This window comes from Neopsephotus bourkii, unplaced genomic scaffold (genome assembly GCF_033783945.1).
Source record: "Neopsephotus bourkii isolate Nb327-2 ecotype Australia unplaced genomic scaffold, CSIRO-AGI_Nbou_v1 NB_1134, whole genome shotgun sequence".
NCBI classification, from domain to species: domain Eukaryota; kingdom Metazoa; phylum Chordata; class Aves; order Psittaciformes; family Psittacidae; genus Neopsephotus; species Neopsephotus bourkii.
Genome location: NW_026901620.1, coordinates 371,849 through 391,849, shown reverse-complemented (window position 1 = coordinate 391,849; position 20,001 = coordinate 371,849). Strand labels below are relative to the sequence as shown.

General features: G+C 39.0%; 1 protein-coding gene across 3 annotated transcripts in view; it reads right to left on the bottom strand.

Annotated features, from left to right (window-relative positions):
- FYB1 (FYN binding protein 1) overlaps positions 1-18,756 on the bottom strand; it is a 48,914-nt gene extending 30,158 nt beyond the window's left edge. For 2 of the 3 annotated variants that reach the window (XM_061362736.1, XM_061362739.1), the window contains exons 1-2: positions 18,570-18,755; positions 12,558-13,704 (exon numbers count right to left, since the gene is read on the bottom strand). In XM_061362736.1, the coding sequence (XP_061218720.1) occupies positions 12,558-13,677 (1,120 nt within the window). In that variant the 5' untranslated portion in view covers positions 13,678-13,704; positions 18,570-18,755. Of the gene's footprint in view, positions 1-12,557; positions 13,705-14,105; positions 14,281-18,569 lie in introns of all 3 variants that reach the window. The other variant, XM_061362737.1, reaches the window with a different exon arrangement.
- Positions 18,757-20,001: the final 1,245 nt, after the last annotated feature.

Genomic DNA, 20,001 nt, shown 5'->3' with positions numbered 1-20,001 from the left:
TTACTTATTTTTAAGTATAAGGGCTGAACAGGCTGTCCCTTTTAATTTATATACACTGCTGGAATCTAACAATAACTGAATGATCATCGTATTAACGTAAACAGTGCTTTTTATTTTTTAACTATCAGAACTGACTCTTCACTGCCTTTAGAGTTGTAATTGCCTACACTTATGACTGAGACTGATGTGGGTGTAAAATGCTTTAATTCTAGTACTGAAAATAATGGGATGAGTTACATTTAGTATGAAAGGTGACATTTAGTGTGAAAAAGCTCTTATAATCAGCCCCATGGAGCCAAAGATATCAAAATGTTTCAGTAGTGTTTTATTTCCCTTTTTAAGGGAGCATTTTATTCTGACTCCAGTTCCATCTTTTTGTGTACACTTGGTACACTAAGGACATGGAAAGGCTCTGTGTGGGTAGAGGAACTGAAGTCAGCTCTGGACGCTCAGAATGAGAAAACAAATTCAAACTACATTCTGGCTTCACATGTATCCAAAGCACTCTCATCACAGGAAACTGTGTTAAGGACCATCACTGTGTGGTAGCTTTGACCACTAACAAACAGCTCAGTGATCAGATAGCCTCTTCCTGCTTCTTGGGAATCTTAAGTTTTCTCACATGCTGTGCTGCACTGAAGAAACAGATGCAGAAACGGAAGCTCTTCACAAAGAAATGAAAGCTTATATGAAAAGGAACGAGTTCCTCAAAACCTCTGCAGCTGTATTGCAACTAAGATAAAGTTGCCAGAGTAACAGTCCATAGAAAGTACCAAACATCCCATTAAACTGCTGCTTGTCATATTAAACTTCTTTAATTGTGCTGGACATCAGCACTTACAGCAGAACTATGCACAGAACACTTCAAACACTTCTGTGCTCTTGGGGAACCTTTTCAAGCAACTTCCACACACGCAGTGAGCAAAGGTCATGTACATTATTAGAGAATGTTTATTTATCCAGAAGTTTAGGGCACTGAAGTTGGCTTGATGAAGAATTTGTGACTTTCACTCTTGCAGTCTTGGCTTGTGAAGAAAAAACACTGATACCTGTTTTGTAGCTGACATAATACCTAGAGAAACATCCCAACTGCCCTTCATATCCAGATATCCTGTATTCAACAACCTCAAGAGAAATCAACCTCCACATTAACAATACCCTAATACCTCTCTTGTGTGAACTCCAAGAGAAACTAGTTAAAACCCCAAAATAAGTCCAGGTGTTTTAAGCCATATACTTTACGTAGTCAGAAACAAGTTTGAGGACACAATGGGAAAAAGATCCATTCTCACCTTGCTAAAATCCTCAATTCTCTACTGAGATGCTGCATTAAGGGATTCTATAGGCACATTGCTAATAAAAGAAAGACTAGGGACAACGTAGGCCCTCTCTGGAAGCTATCAGAACTGGCTACCCTGGATTTGAAGAAGGCTGAGCTTCTTAATGACTTATTTGCCTCGGTCTTCACTGCCAAAAGCTCTGACCACACCAAACAAGTCTTGGAAAGCAGATTCAGGGACTGTGAGAATGAAGGCTTTAGGCCCACTGTAGGAGAGGATCTGGTTCAAGACCATCTTAAGAACCTGAACGTGCACAAGTACATGGAACCTGAAGAAATCCATCTGTGGGTCCTGAAGGAGCTGGTGAATGAAGTTACTAGGCCACTGTCCATGATATTTGAAAAATCATGGCAGTCAGATGAAGTTTCCAATGACTTGAAAAAGGGAAACATAAACCCATTTTCAAGTAGGGGAAAATGGATGAGCCAGGGAACTACAGACCCGTCAGTCTCACCTCTGTGCCTGGCAAAATCTTGGAGCAGATTCTCCTGGAAGGCATGCTAAAGCACATGAAAAACAACAAGGTGCTTGATGACAGCCAGCATGGCTTCACTAAGGGAAAATCCTGCCTGACCAATTTGGTGGCCTTCTATGATGGGGCTGCAGAATGATGGGACAGGAATAGAGCAGTTGACCTGGACTACCTGGACTTGTGCAAAGCATTCGACACTGTCCCGTATGGCATCCTTGTTTCTAAATTGGAGAGACATCAATTTGGTAGGTGGACCACCCGGTGGCTAAAGAACTGTCTGGTTGGCCACACGCAGAGAGTTATAGTCAATGGCTCAAAATCCAGCTGGAGACCAGTAACGAGTGGTGTCCCTCAGGGATCAGTGGTGGGACCGGTCTTGTTTAACAACTTTGTAGCTGACATGGACAGTGGGATTGAGTGTGCCCTCAGCAAGTTTGCCAATGACACCAAGCTGTGTGGTTCAGTTGATATGCTGGAGGGAAGGAATGCCATCCAGAGGGACCTTGACATGCTTGTGAGGTGGGCTGGTGCTAACCTCATGAAGTTTAACCATGCCAAATGCAAGGTCCTACACCTGGGTTGGAGCAATCCCAGGCACAGCTACAGGTTGGGCAGAGAAGAGATTCAGAGCAGCCGTGCAGAGAAGAACTTGGGGGTGTTGGCTGATGAGAAAATGAACATGAGTTGGCTTCAGTGTCTGCTTGCAGCCCAGAAAGCCAACTGTATCCTGGGCTGCATCAAAAGGAGTGTGACCAGCAGGTTGAAGGAGGTGATCCTGCCCCTCTACTCTGCTCTTGTGAGACCTCACTTGGAGTATTGTGTGCAGTTCTGGTGCCCTCAACATAAAAAGGACATGGAACTGTTGGAACAAGTCCAGAGGAGGGCCACGAGAATGATCAGGGGACTGGAGCACCTCCCGTATGATGATAGGCTGAGAAAGTTGGAGCTGTTCAGCCTGGAGAAGAGTAGGCTGCATGGAGACCTCATAGCTGCCTTCCAGTATCTGAAGGTGGCATATAAGGGTGCTGGGGAGGGACTCTTCATTAGGGACCGTAGTGACAGGACAAGGGGTAATGGGTTCAAACTTAAACAGGGGAAGTTTAGATTGGATATAAGGAGGAAGTTCTTTACTGTAAGGGTGGTGAGGCACTGGAATGGGTTGCCCAAGGAAGTTGTGAATGCTCCATCCCTGGCAGTGTTCAAGGCTAGGTTGAACAGAGCCTTTGGTGACATGGTTTAGTGTGAGGTGTCCTTGCCTATGGCAGGGGGTTGGAACTTGATGATCTTAAGGTCCTTTCCAACCCTAATTATTCTATGATTCTATTATGCTACCCTGAGATGCTAATCCAGAAATAAGTGGTGAATTGTAGAGAATTCCCACCACTGCTAGAATCCTTATTGGAGTAACAGAGGCAAGAAGTAATTAACTGGGATAAGAATCATGGGAACCAGGACTTTGTCCAGATCCAGTCCCCCCATTCCTCTTCAAAATCATAAAATAAATTGCACTCAGGTGCAAGGGTGTTACAGGTGAAAATACATGTCTCTATTCATTCCCCTCTCTAAATACCAAGCTATTGATATGGCTTGGGTGAAAGACTGGCACATAGACAAATAATGGCATTAACAACCTAAGCAGAACAGAAGTACTCAAAGGAAAAAAAAGACATACATGTTTAGCACTCACACCTGCAGTTCAGCATCCATTGGCTGAAGATACAGACTCTCATGATCAATTCAACTTGTATTGCAACAGAATGTGATTACTTGACACAAAGCTTTTATCTTGCAACAATAGAAATCACCTCGAAAAAGAGATATTTTGAAAGAAAGAAAGTAAAATCGAGAGGAGAGGAGAGGAGAGGAGAGGAGAGGAGAGGAGAGGAGAGGAGAGGAGAGGGGAGGAGAGGGGAGGAGAGGGGAGGAGAGGGAGGAGAGGGGAGGAGAGGGGAGGAGAGGAGAGGAGAGGAGAGGAGAGGAGAGGAGAGGAGAGGAGAGGAGAGGAGAGGAGAGGGAGAGGAGAGGAGAGGAGAGGAGAGGAGAGGAGAGGAGAGGAGAGGAGAGGAGAGGAGAGGAGAGGAGAGGAGAGGAGAGGAGAGGAGAGAAGGAAAGGGAAAGAGCATGGGAAAGGGAATGGGAATGAGAAAGGGAAAGAGAAAGCAGGGTTGTATCTGGGCAAGTGGGGTCTGGGCTTAAGAATGGCAATAATCAAAAACTTTCTATGGATTTTGTTTTCAGAATGTGAGCAGTGTCTCCAATAAGCTTCATGTCTCTGTTGTTACAGGATGTCTAACAACAGCATAATTAAAAGCACTTTCAGTAATGTTGCAAGTTTACCTGCTTACTTCGAGCAGCTCCAAAGTAGCATAATTGTGAAACCTGAAACCATGGCTTGTATCTAAATTAATATGTGGGTTAGGGAAGCAGAGAACAGTACTCTGCACATTTTGAATTAAGCAGGAAGTGGGTGATCAGCTCCTGCAGATGTTGCTGCAGGTTGTTAGCAAACCCTCTGTAAAACTGAGGAAGCTTCCCAGATCTTGCATATGGAAATGTGAAAAGTTTTGCAGTAAAACTGAAAACCAATATTGCATTTGCAGAGTAGCTCAATAGCACTTTGTTTTACTAAAGGATGCTTCTATCAAAATGCAAAACTTTTGACTGTGTAACTACTTGTGAAGTCCTGAATTATTTTTTTTTTTAGTACAGATCTCCATCCATTTTCAGACTGTTTTGTTGATTGCTTCTTGTACAAAATGAAAAACATGATCAGAGATAACGGAGAATTTGTCTTTTTTTTTTTAAGCACAACTTCTCATTGCTCTCAATTGGGATATATTGTTTCCAGGACAGATGCACAGACTACATCAATGGTATTTCACCTAATACTTAACAACTATTCAATATAAGTCCCAGACTACACATCTTATAGAGGGTATTCCCATTCTGTGAGAGAATGTAGAGAAAAACAGATGAAGGATAAACATCACCCAAATGTGAATGTCTAAGTATAGGATTGATAGCTGAAAAATATTAAGCATGCATGTAATCTTACTCCCCCCAAAACCCCTACAGGTTTCATCCAAAGTCCTTTGGTATGTTAAAGCTCACCAGACTGAGCCTTATGGTGACTCAATACGAGGTTAGATATTCAGAACGCTTCATCTGGGCAGTGCTGCTGTCATAAGGAAAGTGATTTCAGACTACAGATGCGTAGTCATACGCAGATGCCTATCCTTATTTAAAGGGGAACGCAAAATTAATTCCCAATTGAAATATAGGTGAAACTTTTCCTTGTCTGACAAGAAGCCTTAGTAATTACTTCTTTTTTTAAATAAGAAGTATTTATAAGCCTGAGCCAGTTAATTTTGCACTGCATGGTGTACTCCATTTCATATGCATGAATAAAGAACAGCAACTGCAAGTATTCAGAAATGGAGGACAAACATAATTAAGGTAACATAATTAAGCAGACAGAATTATTCAGTTACGTCAGTTTTACTGCTTTCTTTCTAGCCATCTACTTTCTATCACCTTCCATAATAAACTCATAGGTGTCTTATTTTTTTTGACACATTTAAATTCTTGTTTCTAACTAGTGTTCTCAACATTCCCTCACAAAATGTCCTTTTGTATATGGTGTAATCCTAGACACATTGTGTTAACCCATACAGCACTCACACTGCTGGGGGTAGACACTGGTTTCTAATACGGTGTAACGTGTTACGGGTTTTGTTCAGTTCTTTGCAGAAATTCAGACCTATTGAGTGAATATATTAGACACACACTTTGATTCATAACAGAAGAGTCCTCAGAACAATTCAAACTTCATATCAATGTGTGTTTGAAATTCCTATTAAGTGATCATTTAGGCTTAATCAACAGAATTAACAGATGTGTTTGCACGATTTACCTTCAGAGTCCTAAATTCTGCATCTGAGATTCTGAGATCTTCACTCAGGAATTATTGTAACTCACTCAATGAGAATTAGGATAGTCAACTGCAGGAATTCTTACATAAACTATAACAAGTATTTACATGAGAAAAAATACATTTTCCTGTGCCTTCATACTATGATATAAACAGCCCATATCTTACTTTTCATTTTACTAGGATCAGATAATCTGGAAGAGAACAAGTGTGCCACATAAGGCTGAACAAACAAAACCAGAAATAGAGGAAGATAAATGAATTTGCCAAGTGTGTAGGTTATAACATTTTGTGACTGATAACTGCCCTCTGGTGGTTTATTGATGGATACATTTTATTTGTTTATAAGTTAAAAAATACATTATTTTAAAGATATTGTGGACTGCTATAGCTAAGGAAATGAGTTTAAGTATTAATTTGTGAAGTTTTTTGTGTACTTTTGTTCCTAGTGCACAACAGCAAGTTGTACCCAGAACAATCTTCTGCAAGGAGTTACTAAAGGATGGCTTCCCTCAAGACTTATTTTATCTATAACTTGAATTAGATTTATCTATTTCCTTAGGCAGATAAATAACTTCTCATTCATATTTCTATCAGGATGGTTTCATTCATTTTTAAATTGCAGTGTTTTATCTTTTGCAGTGCTGTAAGCCATACTAGCAGTTTCACCTGTAGTCTTGTCTATAGATTTTAGCAGAATTATATGGTGGATCCTTGGCCAATTACAGGTAATACTACAAAAACTTCAATGTGGCAAGGTTTCTCCCATAGCATTAATACTCTTTGTGGTGTAGGCCCTTAAAGAGTCTGAAAAATTTATCTCTGATTGAAGCAGACTGAAAGCATGTCTCCACTCTTTGATTGTAGAAAACCTTAGTCTTACATGCGCATTCTCTAATTGTGGTGCATGTAATTATAGCTGGAGGATGAAGATATGAGCAAAAAGACTGAGGGAAATTTAATTCACCTGGTCTTTTGGAACCTACAGTTTGAACTATTAAAAGATAGTCAAAGAAACAATATTGAAATTAGAAAGGAACAATGCTTTTTTGAAGCTAGCCTTATACCAGTCCCATGAGTAAGACAACTCCTTCGAGGTCAGACATACACAGGTGATGTCAATGCACTTGTACTGAACTATGTACATTGTCTGAGATTTCATACACTGAGGAATGATTTTCATGATAAATGCACAAATTTAACTATATTTCAGCTTACCATTGTCTAGTTCTAGGAGCTTCAAAACTGATTCTTCTGTTTCTCAGAGGTGCAAAATATTTCAGTCTAATGCTGCTGAACAATAAACATTTGGGTTCTCTCAGAGGAGAGAGAGAAATGTCCTTACATAAAAGCTGAGGAGCTTTTACATTCATTTCCACTAAAAACTAAACTACAGGCAAATACTCATCCAGTTTTTCTAGCCCCAGCAGAGTTAAGTTCTTGGCAGATCTGTATGATCATAATTTCAAATTCACTTCCATATTTTTAAGGTAAATGTATGGGGGACCAATAATAAGAAATATCAACTTCATGTAATCTAATAAAAGACCAGGTAAAAAAACCACTGAAGGTCTTCAAAGTCCCACAGTTTCATTTCTGAGTCTCATAATTTTCATATTGCTTGAAATTCAGCATTTTATCTCTGTATAGCAGGCATTTTAGAATCATAGAATAGTTAGGTTTGGAAAAGACCTTAAGATCATCAAGTTCCAACCCCCCTGCCATGGGCAGGGACACCTCACACTAAACCATCTCACCCAAGGCTCTGTCCAACCTGGCTTGAACACTGCCAGGGATGGAGCATTCACAACCTTCCTGGGCAACCCATTCCAGTGCCTCACCACCCTCACAGTAAATAATTTCTTCCTTACATCCAATCGAAACTTCCCCTGTTTAAGTTTGAACCTGTTACTCCTTGTCCTGTCACTACAGTCCCTAATTAACAGTCCATCCCCAACATCCCTATTTTGTTGCACATAATTATCATTCCATTCTGAAATTATGATTGAGCTGTTACAAGGGTTTGTGGCATACTGTAGTTCACCTGTGCAAACAGAGATATCACATCATTACACACAGCTACCCCCACCCTCAACTGCGTTGTTTCATCCCCTGCTTTTATTTTTATCTGTCTTAGAAACAAGATGATTTAGCTCATGTAACAATTCTTTTTATTCCCTTCTACCTTAATACTGAGCTGTTGCATAACTTTATCCAATCTAGCGCTGAGGTAAAAAAAGAAAACCTACATTGACCTTTTAAGTCCAGATTCTGCAGTAAAGAGCCGTGACATCCTGTGCTAAAAAAAAAAAAAAAAAAAAAAAAAAAAGTTCCCTGCTCTTTATAACTTTGGAAGTTGCTTTTTCAACTTGCCATCAAGTAAGAGGAACAATTGGTTCTAAGAGACTTTGTAAAGACAGTTAAGACATTTACTGTCTTCAGAAGTAGTGCTTGATTGTGAATTACTTTGCCAACAGAGTGTTGTGATAAATTTGACAAAGCACCTCAAATTTTAATTCCTCCTTTCTCTCTGGTGTCTTACCCAACTCAGATAGCCATGTCACTGTGTGGGTATATAGTCTGCTGCAGGACAGAACCTCAACAAGGACTGCAAACAGAACCATTAATCAAATTATAAATTGTGAGAATTTTCTTAGATGTATTCTTCTCTTCTAGATCCAGTAGTTTCCTTTCATTTCTCCCAGTACAGCTCAAAATACTCTCTGTAGCAGAAACTCCAGTGTTGATCATTAACAAGACGTTCAGAGGTGTTTAAAGCCTTCAACTGACTTGATGTGGGTGGCCATCTGTACACACAGGATCACACTGAGGTCAGCCCAGGTGCAGCTCTCTAAAAGGAATGGTATGGTTGTGGCCTCACACAGAAAGCTGTCAGCAAATGACTTTGTCTTGTTTCTGACAAAGCATCCATTTGCACATGTTCATTATAAAACAGTATCATTAGTACTACTTTCTGAATCTAGAACGCACATGCATCTCACTGATTCTGAGCTGACGTAAATATAATCTACTGTCAGGGAAAATTGTTGTAATGGGACATAACACAGGAATTTACCAGAGTGCTCTGTATGCACAGGTCCAGACAGGAATTTCTTAAAACCTGCTTTCACTGGAAAATAGTAACGCATCAATAGTCACACTTTCCTCAGCAAGACACTTGTTTCTACAGAAAATTTATCAAGAAAAAATTTTTATAACCAGGTGAAAATTCTAATCCAAAGCAAGGCCAATACCAAACCAGCATCCCTTAGTATTCATGCAGGAATGAAAACCCTTCTCCCATTCATGACTGAGAGAGTCGCATCAAAGGTAAGTCCTTCAACCTCTAATGTTTAAAGTTATTTCATGCCTAGTGAATACCTGATTACAAAAAAGGTAAAGCAGCTTTCATGGGAAAGGATAACAACCAAAGAAAAAAGGCTGAATTTATACTTCTGAGTAAACAGAGGTCAAACTCTTGCTTTATATCAGACAATATAAGGTTTTCTGCACCACAAGTACATGCCCTAACACAAGTGTCATGACTGCTATATGAAGAGCTTTTCTCAAAGGACAACAGAAAACCTAACTTTTGCCCTAGTACATATCAACCCCCCCGCCCCAGTGCTAGATCTCAGGAAGCTTCGTTGGGTGGGAAACCCCTTTCCATATTCTTGTTCTTTTTACTCAGCACCTGAATCATGGCAGCAAATTAGGCAACTGTAAAGTTGCCTTAAAGTAAAGAGCAGGAATTTGTGCTATGGGGGTGGCACCTTCCTGTCATGACTTTGGTGCTTGAAATGGCAGTTTAAAAGAAAGAAAAAAATTCCGTTTAACTGCCCTTCCAAAGCAGGTAGGTTTTGTCATTTGAGTTTAGTATTCCAAGAAACCCATCAACGATGAATAACTGTTGAGCTAAAAATTAATCTGTTCAGGATTCATTCTAGAACACCTAGTCATTCCACCAGAACGGTTCTATGGAGAGTTCTGGCCACATTAATTAAAACCAAACAGAACGTCAGGTCTACATGCCAAGCCTACAGAGGAAAGCTGGTGTGCAGAGCCATACAGCTTCCTATGGATGTGGTTTCTAAATTTTTCGGTTTTGCCCTGGCTCAAACACTGTGAGATAGAAAAGACCATGTCTGACCCTTCAGTTCTACTTAGCTGGGTGTGTATTTTGCAACACGTTCAGAAAAAATCCTGTGCCACCATACTAGGCACCTCCACCCTTTGCTCACATTCCCCATGTGACTCAACCAGGCTGGTGATTGCGCTAGTGCTGGTTAGTGACAACTGGAGATCCTCGCTGTAGCAAAAGTTCTGGTTATATCCTTACAGCCCTGCTCGCAGTATTCATTTTTAATGATTAAATATTACTAGCCCTTGGTTATAAAAAAAGGATGAGGAAAAAATGTTTTGCGTCATTACCTGCATCGGAACTAGAAAAAAATAAACAAAAAGTAACATTATTTCTCCATTACTTAAACTAAAAAATGTACTTTAAAAAAAAAAGTTGCAATTTTGGGTGTCTCCAGCTTTATCAGGACTTCTCAAAGTTCTAGCTAGCAAAGCTATCTGTTTTTATTGAATCAAAGTATTTTCTGGTATAATTTGCTGAAAATGCTGTCTTTCCATTTTGAAACTGCTCTGGGCACTCAAGTAAAGCCAGCCATGGTCAACAGTGCTCTATTGAGAAGGAGCAGCTGCGCAGACTGTTATATATTGGCGTATTTCTCTTAAAGAGATTTTAAAGAAATTTACAACATTTGAGGATCTGGCTCTGGTCATGGATTTGTGAGAACACTTTTGTAACTGTAGGAATAGACAGGAAAAAACAGGATGTAGCAGCTGGCAAGAACATACATTTTATGTTACTGATATACTCCTAATTTTTGAATGAAATTAATAATAATAAAATATATAGCTGCATGCACACTCTGTGGTTTTAGTGTGGCTTTTTGTCTTTACAGAAAGGCAGATCCGAGGTTTTTCATCCAGTCATAATCCCTTTGAATATCTTCTCTCTCAGGAAGATGAGTCTTATGTGCACTCAAAAATACTGAAGCACAAACTATACTGTATTCTAACTATGGGAGGCACAAGGCCAAACTTCTTATCACTTAGATTACATTAAAGTACCTAATATAGAGCACATGCACAGTGTGGAATGATTCACACCATCTATCACCAGCTACATTAGGCATCTAACTGTAATGCTCTGAATCGCAACATTAGGCATCTCCCTTTTCCACTGACTACACTGAAAATTTAAAAGTCTGATCTGTTTAATTAAATCAAAGCCAGCTGGTTACAGCAGACTGATGTGCATGAAATGCTCCTCATTATTAGAAATTACTTAGCTGTGTGTATCACCTGACAAAATTAGTTGCAGGACATGAATGGTTATAATTACTTGAGCTAAAATATATATGTGAGGATTGAATATGTCTTTTCTTCTTGAGCTCAGTGCAGACAGCATTGCATTAAGGGAGAAGTAAAAACCCAAACAACCCAACTTAAAAGCAACTTAAAGCTTTGATTTTAAAATGGGATCAGAATTTCTTATGCAATCACTGTTTCTTGCACCTGCTGCTATAAGGAAAAAGAGGAAGCCTCCTTCAGCTCCTGTAAAACTTGTAACAGAAATGTACCAATTGGCATCACATATTCCAGCACGAGTTGCTGTTTTTAACTTTACAGAATTGTTGAAGAGTGCCTAAAAGCCTTTTTGAAAAACCTTAACCCAAATTTTGAAATACAGGTGATTTAATGAGAAATTAAGGACATTCAGAACCTCACAAAACTGACCTCTCCTTCAAGGAGCTGACAGTGGTTATGTGGGCCTAACTCTAGGAAACTGCATTTTTACATGAGAGTTTCAAGGGCATGTTTGAAATACCTCAGAAACAGCTTATATCATTGTTGCAATTTGTCTTATGCAGTGAAAGCAACCCACTGAAACAGGATTCTTTTGGGGAGTGGAGTTGCAGCAACTTCTTTTTTTTCCACAAGGATTTGTGTCTTTCCAGTTATTTCAAGACAATCTCAAATTTTACAGAAATCTAGTGACAGATTTTACAGAAACCTAATGCCTGTATTATGACCATCGGGAAGTTCAGAGGTTTGGTTCTTTACTAAAGGAGTGAGGCAGACACTCAGGCGCTACCAACTGTGGTACTGCTGCAATCATTCAAATCTAACATAAAAGAAGTCTAGGAGATGCTTTTGGAGTCTGGATTCAGATCTGGGTATAAAATCAATGAAGCATGTGAACAATTGATTCTGTAATTTTGCTTAGTGTTCAACCTTCTAAATAAACCTTAAAATACAGTAACTTATAGGGTCACACTGTGATTAGTCATTGTGAAAGGCAAAAATGAAATTAAAAAAAGTGTGCAGGTACTAGTATATCGTTTTGGTGACCCTCAAACTGTGCCCAGGAAGTTACCATTGATAATGGGGCACATGACATGAACATCTCGTTTATAGGAAGGCAAGACTTAAATGTCTATTAAGAAAAATACTTACAGTACCTGACGCAAGTTATAGCTACCTCTAGGTAGTTTTGAAAGCAAATAAACCCAATACAGAAAGAATTCATCCTACACTTTATCATAGAGGGAGGGAGAATATAATTTTAATTTTTGTCCTGAATCGAACAGACACAAACATAGGTTAAAGCTTTAAAGTGTTGTCTGATGCATAAGTCTCATTATTTCTGAACAGAAGAAGGGATTTCACCTGAAATGAACTGGGTAGTAAATGCATAAATACGGCAATACCCAGGAAAGCAAGAACAGAGAGGACTCACTGTCTTTTAGGCTGCTCTTCCGAAACCTTTCTAGGTGCACGCTGGGGGGTCTGCTGGGCTTCTGCGGGGGCTGGCCCAGCTTGAACAGTGGGGGCAAGGGTTTCTGCTTGGGTTTTCCTGAGCTCCCGTCCCCATCCTCTTTCTCTTGTGATGCATCTGATAGCCTTCCTTCAGCAAATACTGTGTTTGTCTGATGGAACTTAGAAGAGGAACCTGACCCTTCCTGGGTGATTTTGTTGAGAAAGATGTTCTGGGCAGCACTCATTCCCTTTTCCTCAGTTTTCTCCTCCATATTTTTGGGGGTTCCTTCGGATGAACCAGAACAGTGATCAGCAGGCTTCAGAGCTATGTTAGAAAAATGACTTCCTGCTGTTTCTGCAGAACAGTTACTATTTTTATCAATTTCCTTCGTTGCTTTAAAAGAATGTACATTTTGTCTAGGGCCTGATAGTCCTTTTTGCAGAAAAACATTTTTATTAGAAGTGTCTTCATTGCGGGAGACATCATAGTTTAGAGAAGGTTTCTGTGCAAGAGGTGGTTTAGAGAAGGAAGACTTGGGCTCGTTTTCTTGTGTTGCAGACAAGAACTTTTCCTTAACTCCAGTTACTTTTGAAAATGCTGGTTTTGCCTCACTCTCCTGTGCCGCAAAATTTGGATTTGGTTTTGTTCCCACAGCACTTTTTTCTTTCTCATAAGGAGCAGAGTTAAGGAACCTGTTCTGTGCAAGTTTTGGATACAGAGGCACTGGCTCTTCCTTTGCCAAGTCACTGGTTTTGGTGGGGACTTTAGTGCATCCAGCTTTTTCATTATTTTCTCTGTTTGTTGCCTGAAGCTGAACTCCAAACCTTTGTGCCACTGGTTTCAAATATGGGGGCTTTGGATCCTTCTCTGTTCTATCATCACTTGAAGGCTTGACTGCCAGAGGAGGCTTAGGATGAACAGGTTTGTGAAAAGTACTGGGTCCTGAAGAAGAAGTTGCATTTCCTTGGCTTGCAAATTTCTCAAAGGCTGCTTTCCTTGTTTGTAATCCTGTATGGACAGGTTGTCCAGAGACTTTGAAGGGATGGCTGTTACCAGAAACATCCTCTGTGGGGTTGTTGCCCGTGTTAAATTTTGCCATGAGTGACTTCACATCTACTCTGACATCCTGTAAGCATGAAGACAAAAAGAAAGAGGAGCACTGAGAAAGTTGTCGTTGCAATGTTCACACATACTGTACATTAAAGAGTTTCCTGATCTGAGGCTTGTAGTACTGCTGATTGGCTGTGGAGATATTGTATCACATCTTCCTGTAGGGTTAGAGAAGCTTTGTATTTTATTATATCCTTGCTGTGGTTATACAAACTTCTAAAATTTTCAGTGCAGGTACTGCCCTTAGAGCAGGGTCATGCAGCTCCTTTTGGGCATACCAAAAATTCTCTTTATTTCTACAATTAGGAACTGAACACATAATAAAACCAATAAAATACATACTACTTTAGAATTAATATATCCTTAAAAATATGAGTGATCTATGAGAAGCATAGACTGTACTAGAACTTTGATTACCAGACTAGTGTTATTCCTGTAAAATCCTTAGAGAGCTACAAGCTCCCTTTTGAAAACAGAAATTCTTCTGTTTTGGGGTGTGTGTGTCAGTTTTTCTTTCCCTTCTCAGTAATTTTTCTTCCCTGCTGCTCTCCCTTTCCTCTCTGTGTTCTTGTTTGTCTTCTCCATTTTGTATCTGGAAAAAAAAGTGCATGTGTAGATGGAGAATTAAAATATGTGGAGTAAAGAAGGAAGATACAACCGTCAAAACACGTAGAAACTCTCAAAGATACGTAAGTTCTTGCAGGGAAAAAAAGAAAAAAAAAAGAAAGTTGAACAATTCCAAGTGGAAAACACATAGCTTCATTTGAAACTGTTTTAATTTGGCAGCCCTGTTCAACAACTTTCAGGACCAGTCTTTAGTGTGAACTGAGAGCAAAAGCTCAGTATGTTTGAATTCAGCACAATTAAAACACAGTGCAGTGAAGGATAGGGGCAATAGGGAGGCAGCTGGACTCCTGAACTGGGAACAACTTTGGGTTCCAGAAGTCCTCTGTAGCAAGGACTCCTTTCCCAGCCAATAGCGGAAACAGGGGTGCAGCTACAGCAGATAATGGTGGTGTGTGAAAGTTAAAATGTAAGACGAATGATACAAAGCTGGAATGTTGCAACCAGAAGGGCTCTGAACTGTTTGTTTGAAATTAAAGGAGTATCACTACAAAGCACAATAAACAGCAGTCTGAAAAATATTTCAGAAAGATGTTGAAGAATGATACACTGCCTTTATTCGGTACAGTTCAGTAGGTATTCAGTTGGGTTTTTTAACTTCACTAACAAGACCTTCTAAATTGGGGTGTTGCTCCTTTTGCCGTCTGTTTGATTTTATCACATTACATGAATTGCCAGTTACGTTGGAATAGTTTTACCTCTAACTTCTGCAACTTAAAGTTATCTTTCCAGTCTTTAAGTATCACCAAGAAATTCATTCTTTCCAAACACTGCATATTATACTATAAAGTTACTTACAATAAAGACAGTCAAACTAAGACATATGTGAAACTTACCCCCAGAGCACCATATTGTCATTTCTTTTGCACATACAGAGAAGAGAGGAAGTACACATTTACTATAGAGATTATCAGGTGTAAGCTATCTGCTGCTATTTGATGCATATGCACTCACACACACACAATTACACTGTAGAAATGTGTATATGTATCACTAATCATTCAAGATTTCTCCCACACTGCCTTACAAAGAATTGATTTCACCCTCTTAGGCAGAAAGTTAAGCTAATTGCAGTGCCAGAGAGAATAACACAGTATTTTGCCTCTGATCTGTTTTGACTTTGTACTGCATGCTTCTGACTTTGACTTTCTAACCCATGCTTTTTTTTCAACTGCTGTAACAAAATCTAAACCATCAGAGATACTATAACTTTAACTTAGTGTCTGAAGTCTTCAGAAATTCTAATTGCATTCTGATCAGCTGCTTGGCCAACTCAGAAGCTCATTTCTTTTGAAAGTTCTAGCAATACATTGATTCTTCCACTACCTCTTCCATTTGAAATTTAAGAAAATGTTCTGTGTCAAATTATAGCAATGTGATCATCCTGGAAAAGAGACATTCATCACGCAGACTTTGGGAGGCTGGAAATGTGGCTTTGAAGAAACCTGTTGTTATGAATTTGGTTTCACAGAAGTTTTCTACATCTTTGTAATAGCAAGATCAATTATATTCATACATGCTTCAGAGTGCATTGAATCATTCACTACTGCCATGTTATGACTATCAATGGATTTCTTTTAATAAATTTCTTACCAGTATTGTGAATAAACTTTGCCCTAGTCATGCAGATTTACAAGCACTTCAAGAGTAAAAAGCTCCTGGGCATGTGGAAGGGTTTATGATCAGCAGTGTAGCCTCTGTCTTTTACCAGTAGTAAACGGTAAAGGTAACACGAAGAACCAGAGACTGAAGTCTGTCTACTTTTCTCTAATGTATGTAACCTGTTCCTGCTTTCATAAAGCAAGTTATACTAGAAGCCATATTGTGGGTTATAATGTAAAACCTGACTGGCCAGGGAGATAGAAAAGGAACTGGGATAATGAGAAAATCTTTTATTTGTGGCTACGCTCACAGAGTAATCTCCGCAGTTTCTGTTTCCCTTCCCAGAAGCGACAGCAGTTACCTATTCCATTAGCACACACAATATACTGTAAATCATGAAATGGGAACTTGAAAAGATTCTGAAGGGAGATTAAGTTCACCGTACCCTTCCCCTCTAAAGTGCAGAGTGCCTGTGGGACAGAGCAGTCTCGTGCAGGAGGTACTTGGGTTATTTTCTGAACTTTCTCTTTGCACTATATTGGAAAATTCAGTGCAAAATATTTTGGATTTTCAGCTTCTGATCTGAACTGAAAGCAGCACATTAGGTGCACAGTAACATTTGCTTTTATATGAGATGGTTGCATTAGTCAAATGTGTTTGCTCAAATCTGGAACAATACTCGGGTTTAGTTTCCATTCCATGGATTCATCAAGGAGATTTGTATATGCAGTACTTTCCCAGCCTCCCCCTGCCTTCAACAAAGACTCACACAGATATCAAGGTACAGTTGTACAGACTTTTTCCACAAGTGGATCTTAATTACACCTCAGCGTAAACAACAGCAATTATCCATTCTTTACAATGTAACTTCATATGCCTATACCGTGTAATAAGAACACAAAAATACAGATGTTTCAACTGTATTATTCTTGAATTCCCTGTGAATATTCCAGTCTCAACCAGCAACTTGATTAAAAAAAAATAAAGTTGATTTGTTTTGGCATAAATATGGTCTCATTATTTACTTTTCAGTCTTTGTGAAGCCAAGCACTTCAACTTCCCCTTCTTGTGCTTGCTCTTTCTTCAAACAGCAACACTGCATCAATAAAAGGGTGTGCATACGATCCTCAATTAAGCAAGTGAAATATATCTAACTGTTGACTGTACAAGGCATTGTGCAATGCTGTCTAAGTGATTCCCTGATGAGAGGCTCACACCGTCTATGTTATCCTGAGAGCATAATTTCAAACATCCTTCTTTAACACCAGCAAGGCAAAACCAGCAGACTCGTGAGTACATGTAGCTGTCAAAATTAGACAAGACAGTGTTCCAGCCTGATCACACTGCATTCTGTATCTTTTCCATAGTGCATTACTCTACACTTCCATTGTCCCTCTCGTCATTTTTTCTCATTTTTTTACCTAGTTATAAGGTCAACTACATCATATTTCAGGAACATGAGAGGAAAATATAGTTCATACACTCAAGGTCAGACTGAGACCATAACTAGTGAAAGTGTAGGGCTTGACCAGAGCAGCCAGATGGCACCCCAGTTTGGACTCAAACTATTGTCACAGCTTATGCACGAAGCCAAAGCACCTATTCATTCATGGTCATCTATTCATTCTGTGTCCCACTAAATTCAGCACAAAGTTCAACCCTTATTTTCTGGCTTTTTTTGGTGCCTGTCTGTGTCAAAATAAAAAAAAACTGGCAACTATTGGCAACTCAGTCTTCAACAGCCGAAACCTGTCAACTTCTCCACCAAGAACGTCTATCCAATAATAGCATGGCTTTTAACATGGCTTTATATAGTCATAGACTGTCATGGTACTTAATAATTTGGGTTCTAAAAATTATTTTTCTCAGATGCTGATCAACAGCTTTCAGAATAATGCAAATTTTCTACAGTAACAGCCCAGAAATGAAGCAGTGTATATAGTGAACATAGTGTATATAGTGAATATAGTGTATACAGTGACTGCCTTATCACACAGTATCACAGTATGCTAGAGATTGGAAGGGACCTCAAAAGATCATCTAGTCCAATCCCCCTGCCGGTTTATGACATCTTTGATTTGACTCTGGTTATTCAACTAAAGGTAATATAACATCTCCAATAAGAAAAATGTAAGTTCCTGCCACTGAAAAGTTCCTACACTTATTTCTATAATTTCAAGATCCCTTGCAATTGTAAAGGAAATTTTGTGCAGTTTTAAGACATTGACTACCATTCTGACTTACCGATGGAAATAAGAATATTATTCATGACCCACTACAAACAAATTATATTCAGATGTCTCAACCCAGGGCATGGTATATTAAAAAATACCCCCCACACAACCAACCAACCACAAATAATGAAAAAGAAATTACTAGAAAATAATTGCATTTTGGTGATACCATTTCTGTTATTATTCAAAATGCAAACAGCACTTTAAGTAGGACTGCTCTTAGTAAAATTTCAGGGAACCAGTGAAAGAGAGAAATCCATTTTGTTAACCTGGCGTCTTTTCAGCTCCCTAAGTAATTTTAAGTAAAATCTACAATTAAAATTTCCAGTTATATAAGGTTATATGTAATACCTCATATCAACTCTATTTCTCCTGGAACTTTGCTCATTTATTTCTAAGACAAACATGTACAACAATTTACCTTGATTCCCCAAAGCTCTCCAATACTTTGATACAGGCAGAAAAACTGGTTCCTGCAATGATACAATCCATGGGTATCTCACTTCAGCAGCCTGGTCTGTTTGCTAAGAGGAGTTCTGCTTCTCAGCAAGGGTTTGCATAACAATGTTGCTTGTGGGTTTCATTATGATCAGTGGAGAAAACTGCTCTCCTCAGGATATTAAGCAAGAAGTGGTGGGGGAAAGGGAACTAAAATGTGCTCAGACTGTTTGGCTGCTGCTATCAGCAGTATTCAGCATGTGATGCATTTACCGCATATTGCAGAGTCCTGTAAAGCCATATTGGTGTATACAAGGTCATTACAAAGTAATGGCTAACGAAATTTGTGTGATAATTACAGGTATAAAGACAAGTGTGAAAAGACCTTGTAGTTCCCTGTTACCATTGAGAATCAGTGTACACTCCCTCTCCTCAGGTGTCTGCTAACGTGTTTGCTTGCTCCCTCCTTTGCCAGAAGGATCTTAAGAGATTCTGCTGGTAAGCCTTTTAAAGATTTAGCTATGTGGAGGTTGGCTTTTTTTTTTGTGTGTGTGTGTGTTTTTTTTTTTTTTAAACTATGATAATTTCTTCTGCCTTTCTGCCTGTGGGTTCATTACACAAATCAAAGACTTTGAAGGATAATAAAGGATTGTAAAACCAATACTGATAAAATAAGCTTCACTTGAAAATCTAAACCTGTGTTTGTGCTAAGTTAAACCCAATCCACAAAGGCAGAACTCTCTATTAAACAGACCTCAGCGAAGGTGCTGAGCTCTTCAGTGGGATGGGATTGCAGAATAAAAATTGTTTGAGCTTCACAAAAGGTTGCTTGACTCTTCCTCATTGTTTATCATGTCCCCTTCTGCACAAAATTTTAAGTACTTTTTGAAATATTTTGAGGTGGCAAAATAATGCTTTGGAAATGCTTGATATTTCCAGCTTAATTTTACCAAAAAGATCTATCTTAGCTAGTTCAGAAGCTTAGTAGAGTGCTGGATGGAACTTATTCGAGTTAAAAACACTGCCATGTGCTTTTTTATTAGCCACTAATCAATGATAGCTAGTTATTTTTTTTGTTGCATAACACAATGGGGTTTTTCTTAGTGGGAGAAATGCAGTTCTTTATGCTATCCATTCTGCTAAACACTGGATTTTATTTATAAAATCATGTTTATTTGTGAAAATAAACAATCAACACTAGTGATGAGGCATTTATTATTAAGGAATATTAGATGTTGCAGCTTGCTATTCTCATGAATGTCCTCATGACCATTAATGTGCTAACTGTAGCAATATAGTAATTTTGCGAGGGCAAACATTGCTGCAAAAGCATGAGCATAATATCAGCACTAGAAAAATCTTTCAATGATCAAAGGATGAGCTCATCTTTGCAACTCTGAATGCTAAGCAGTATG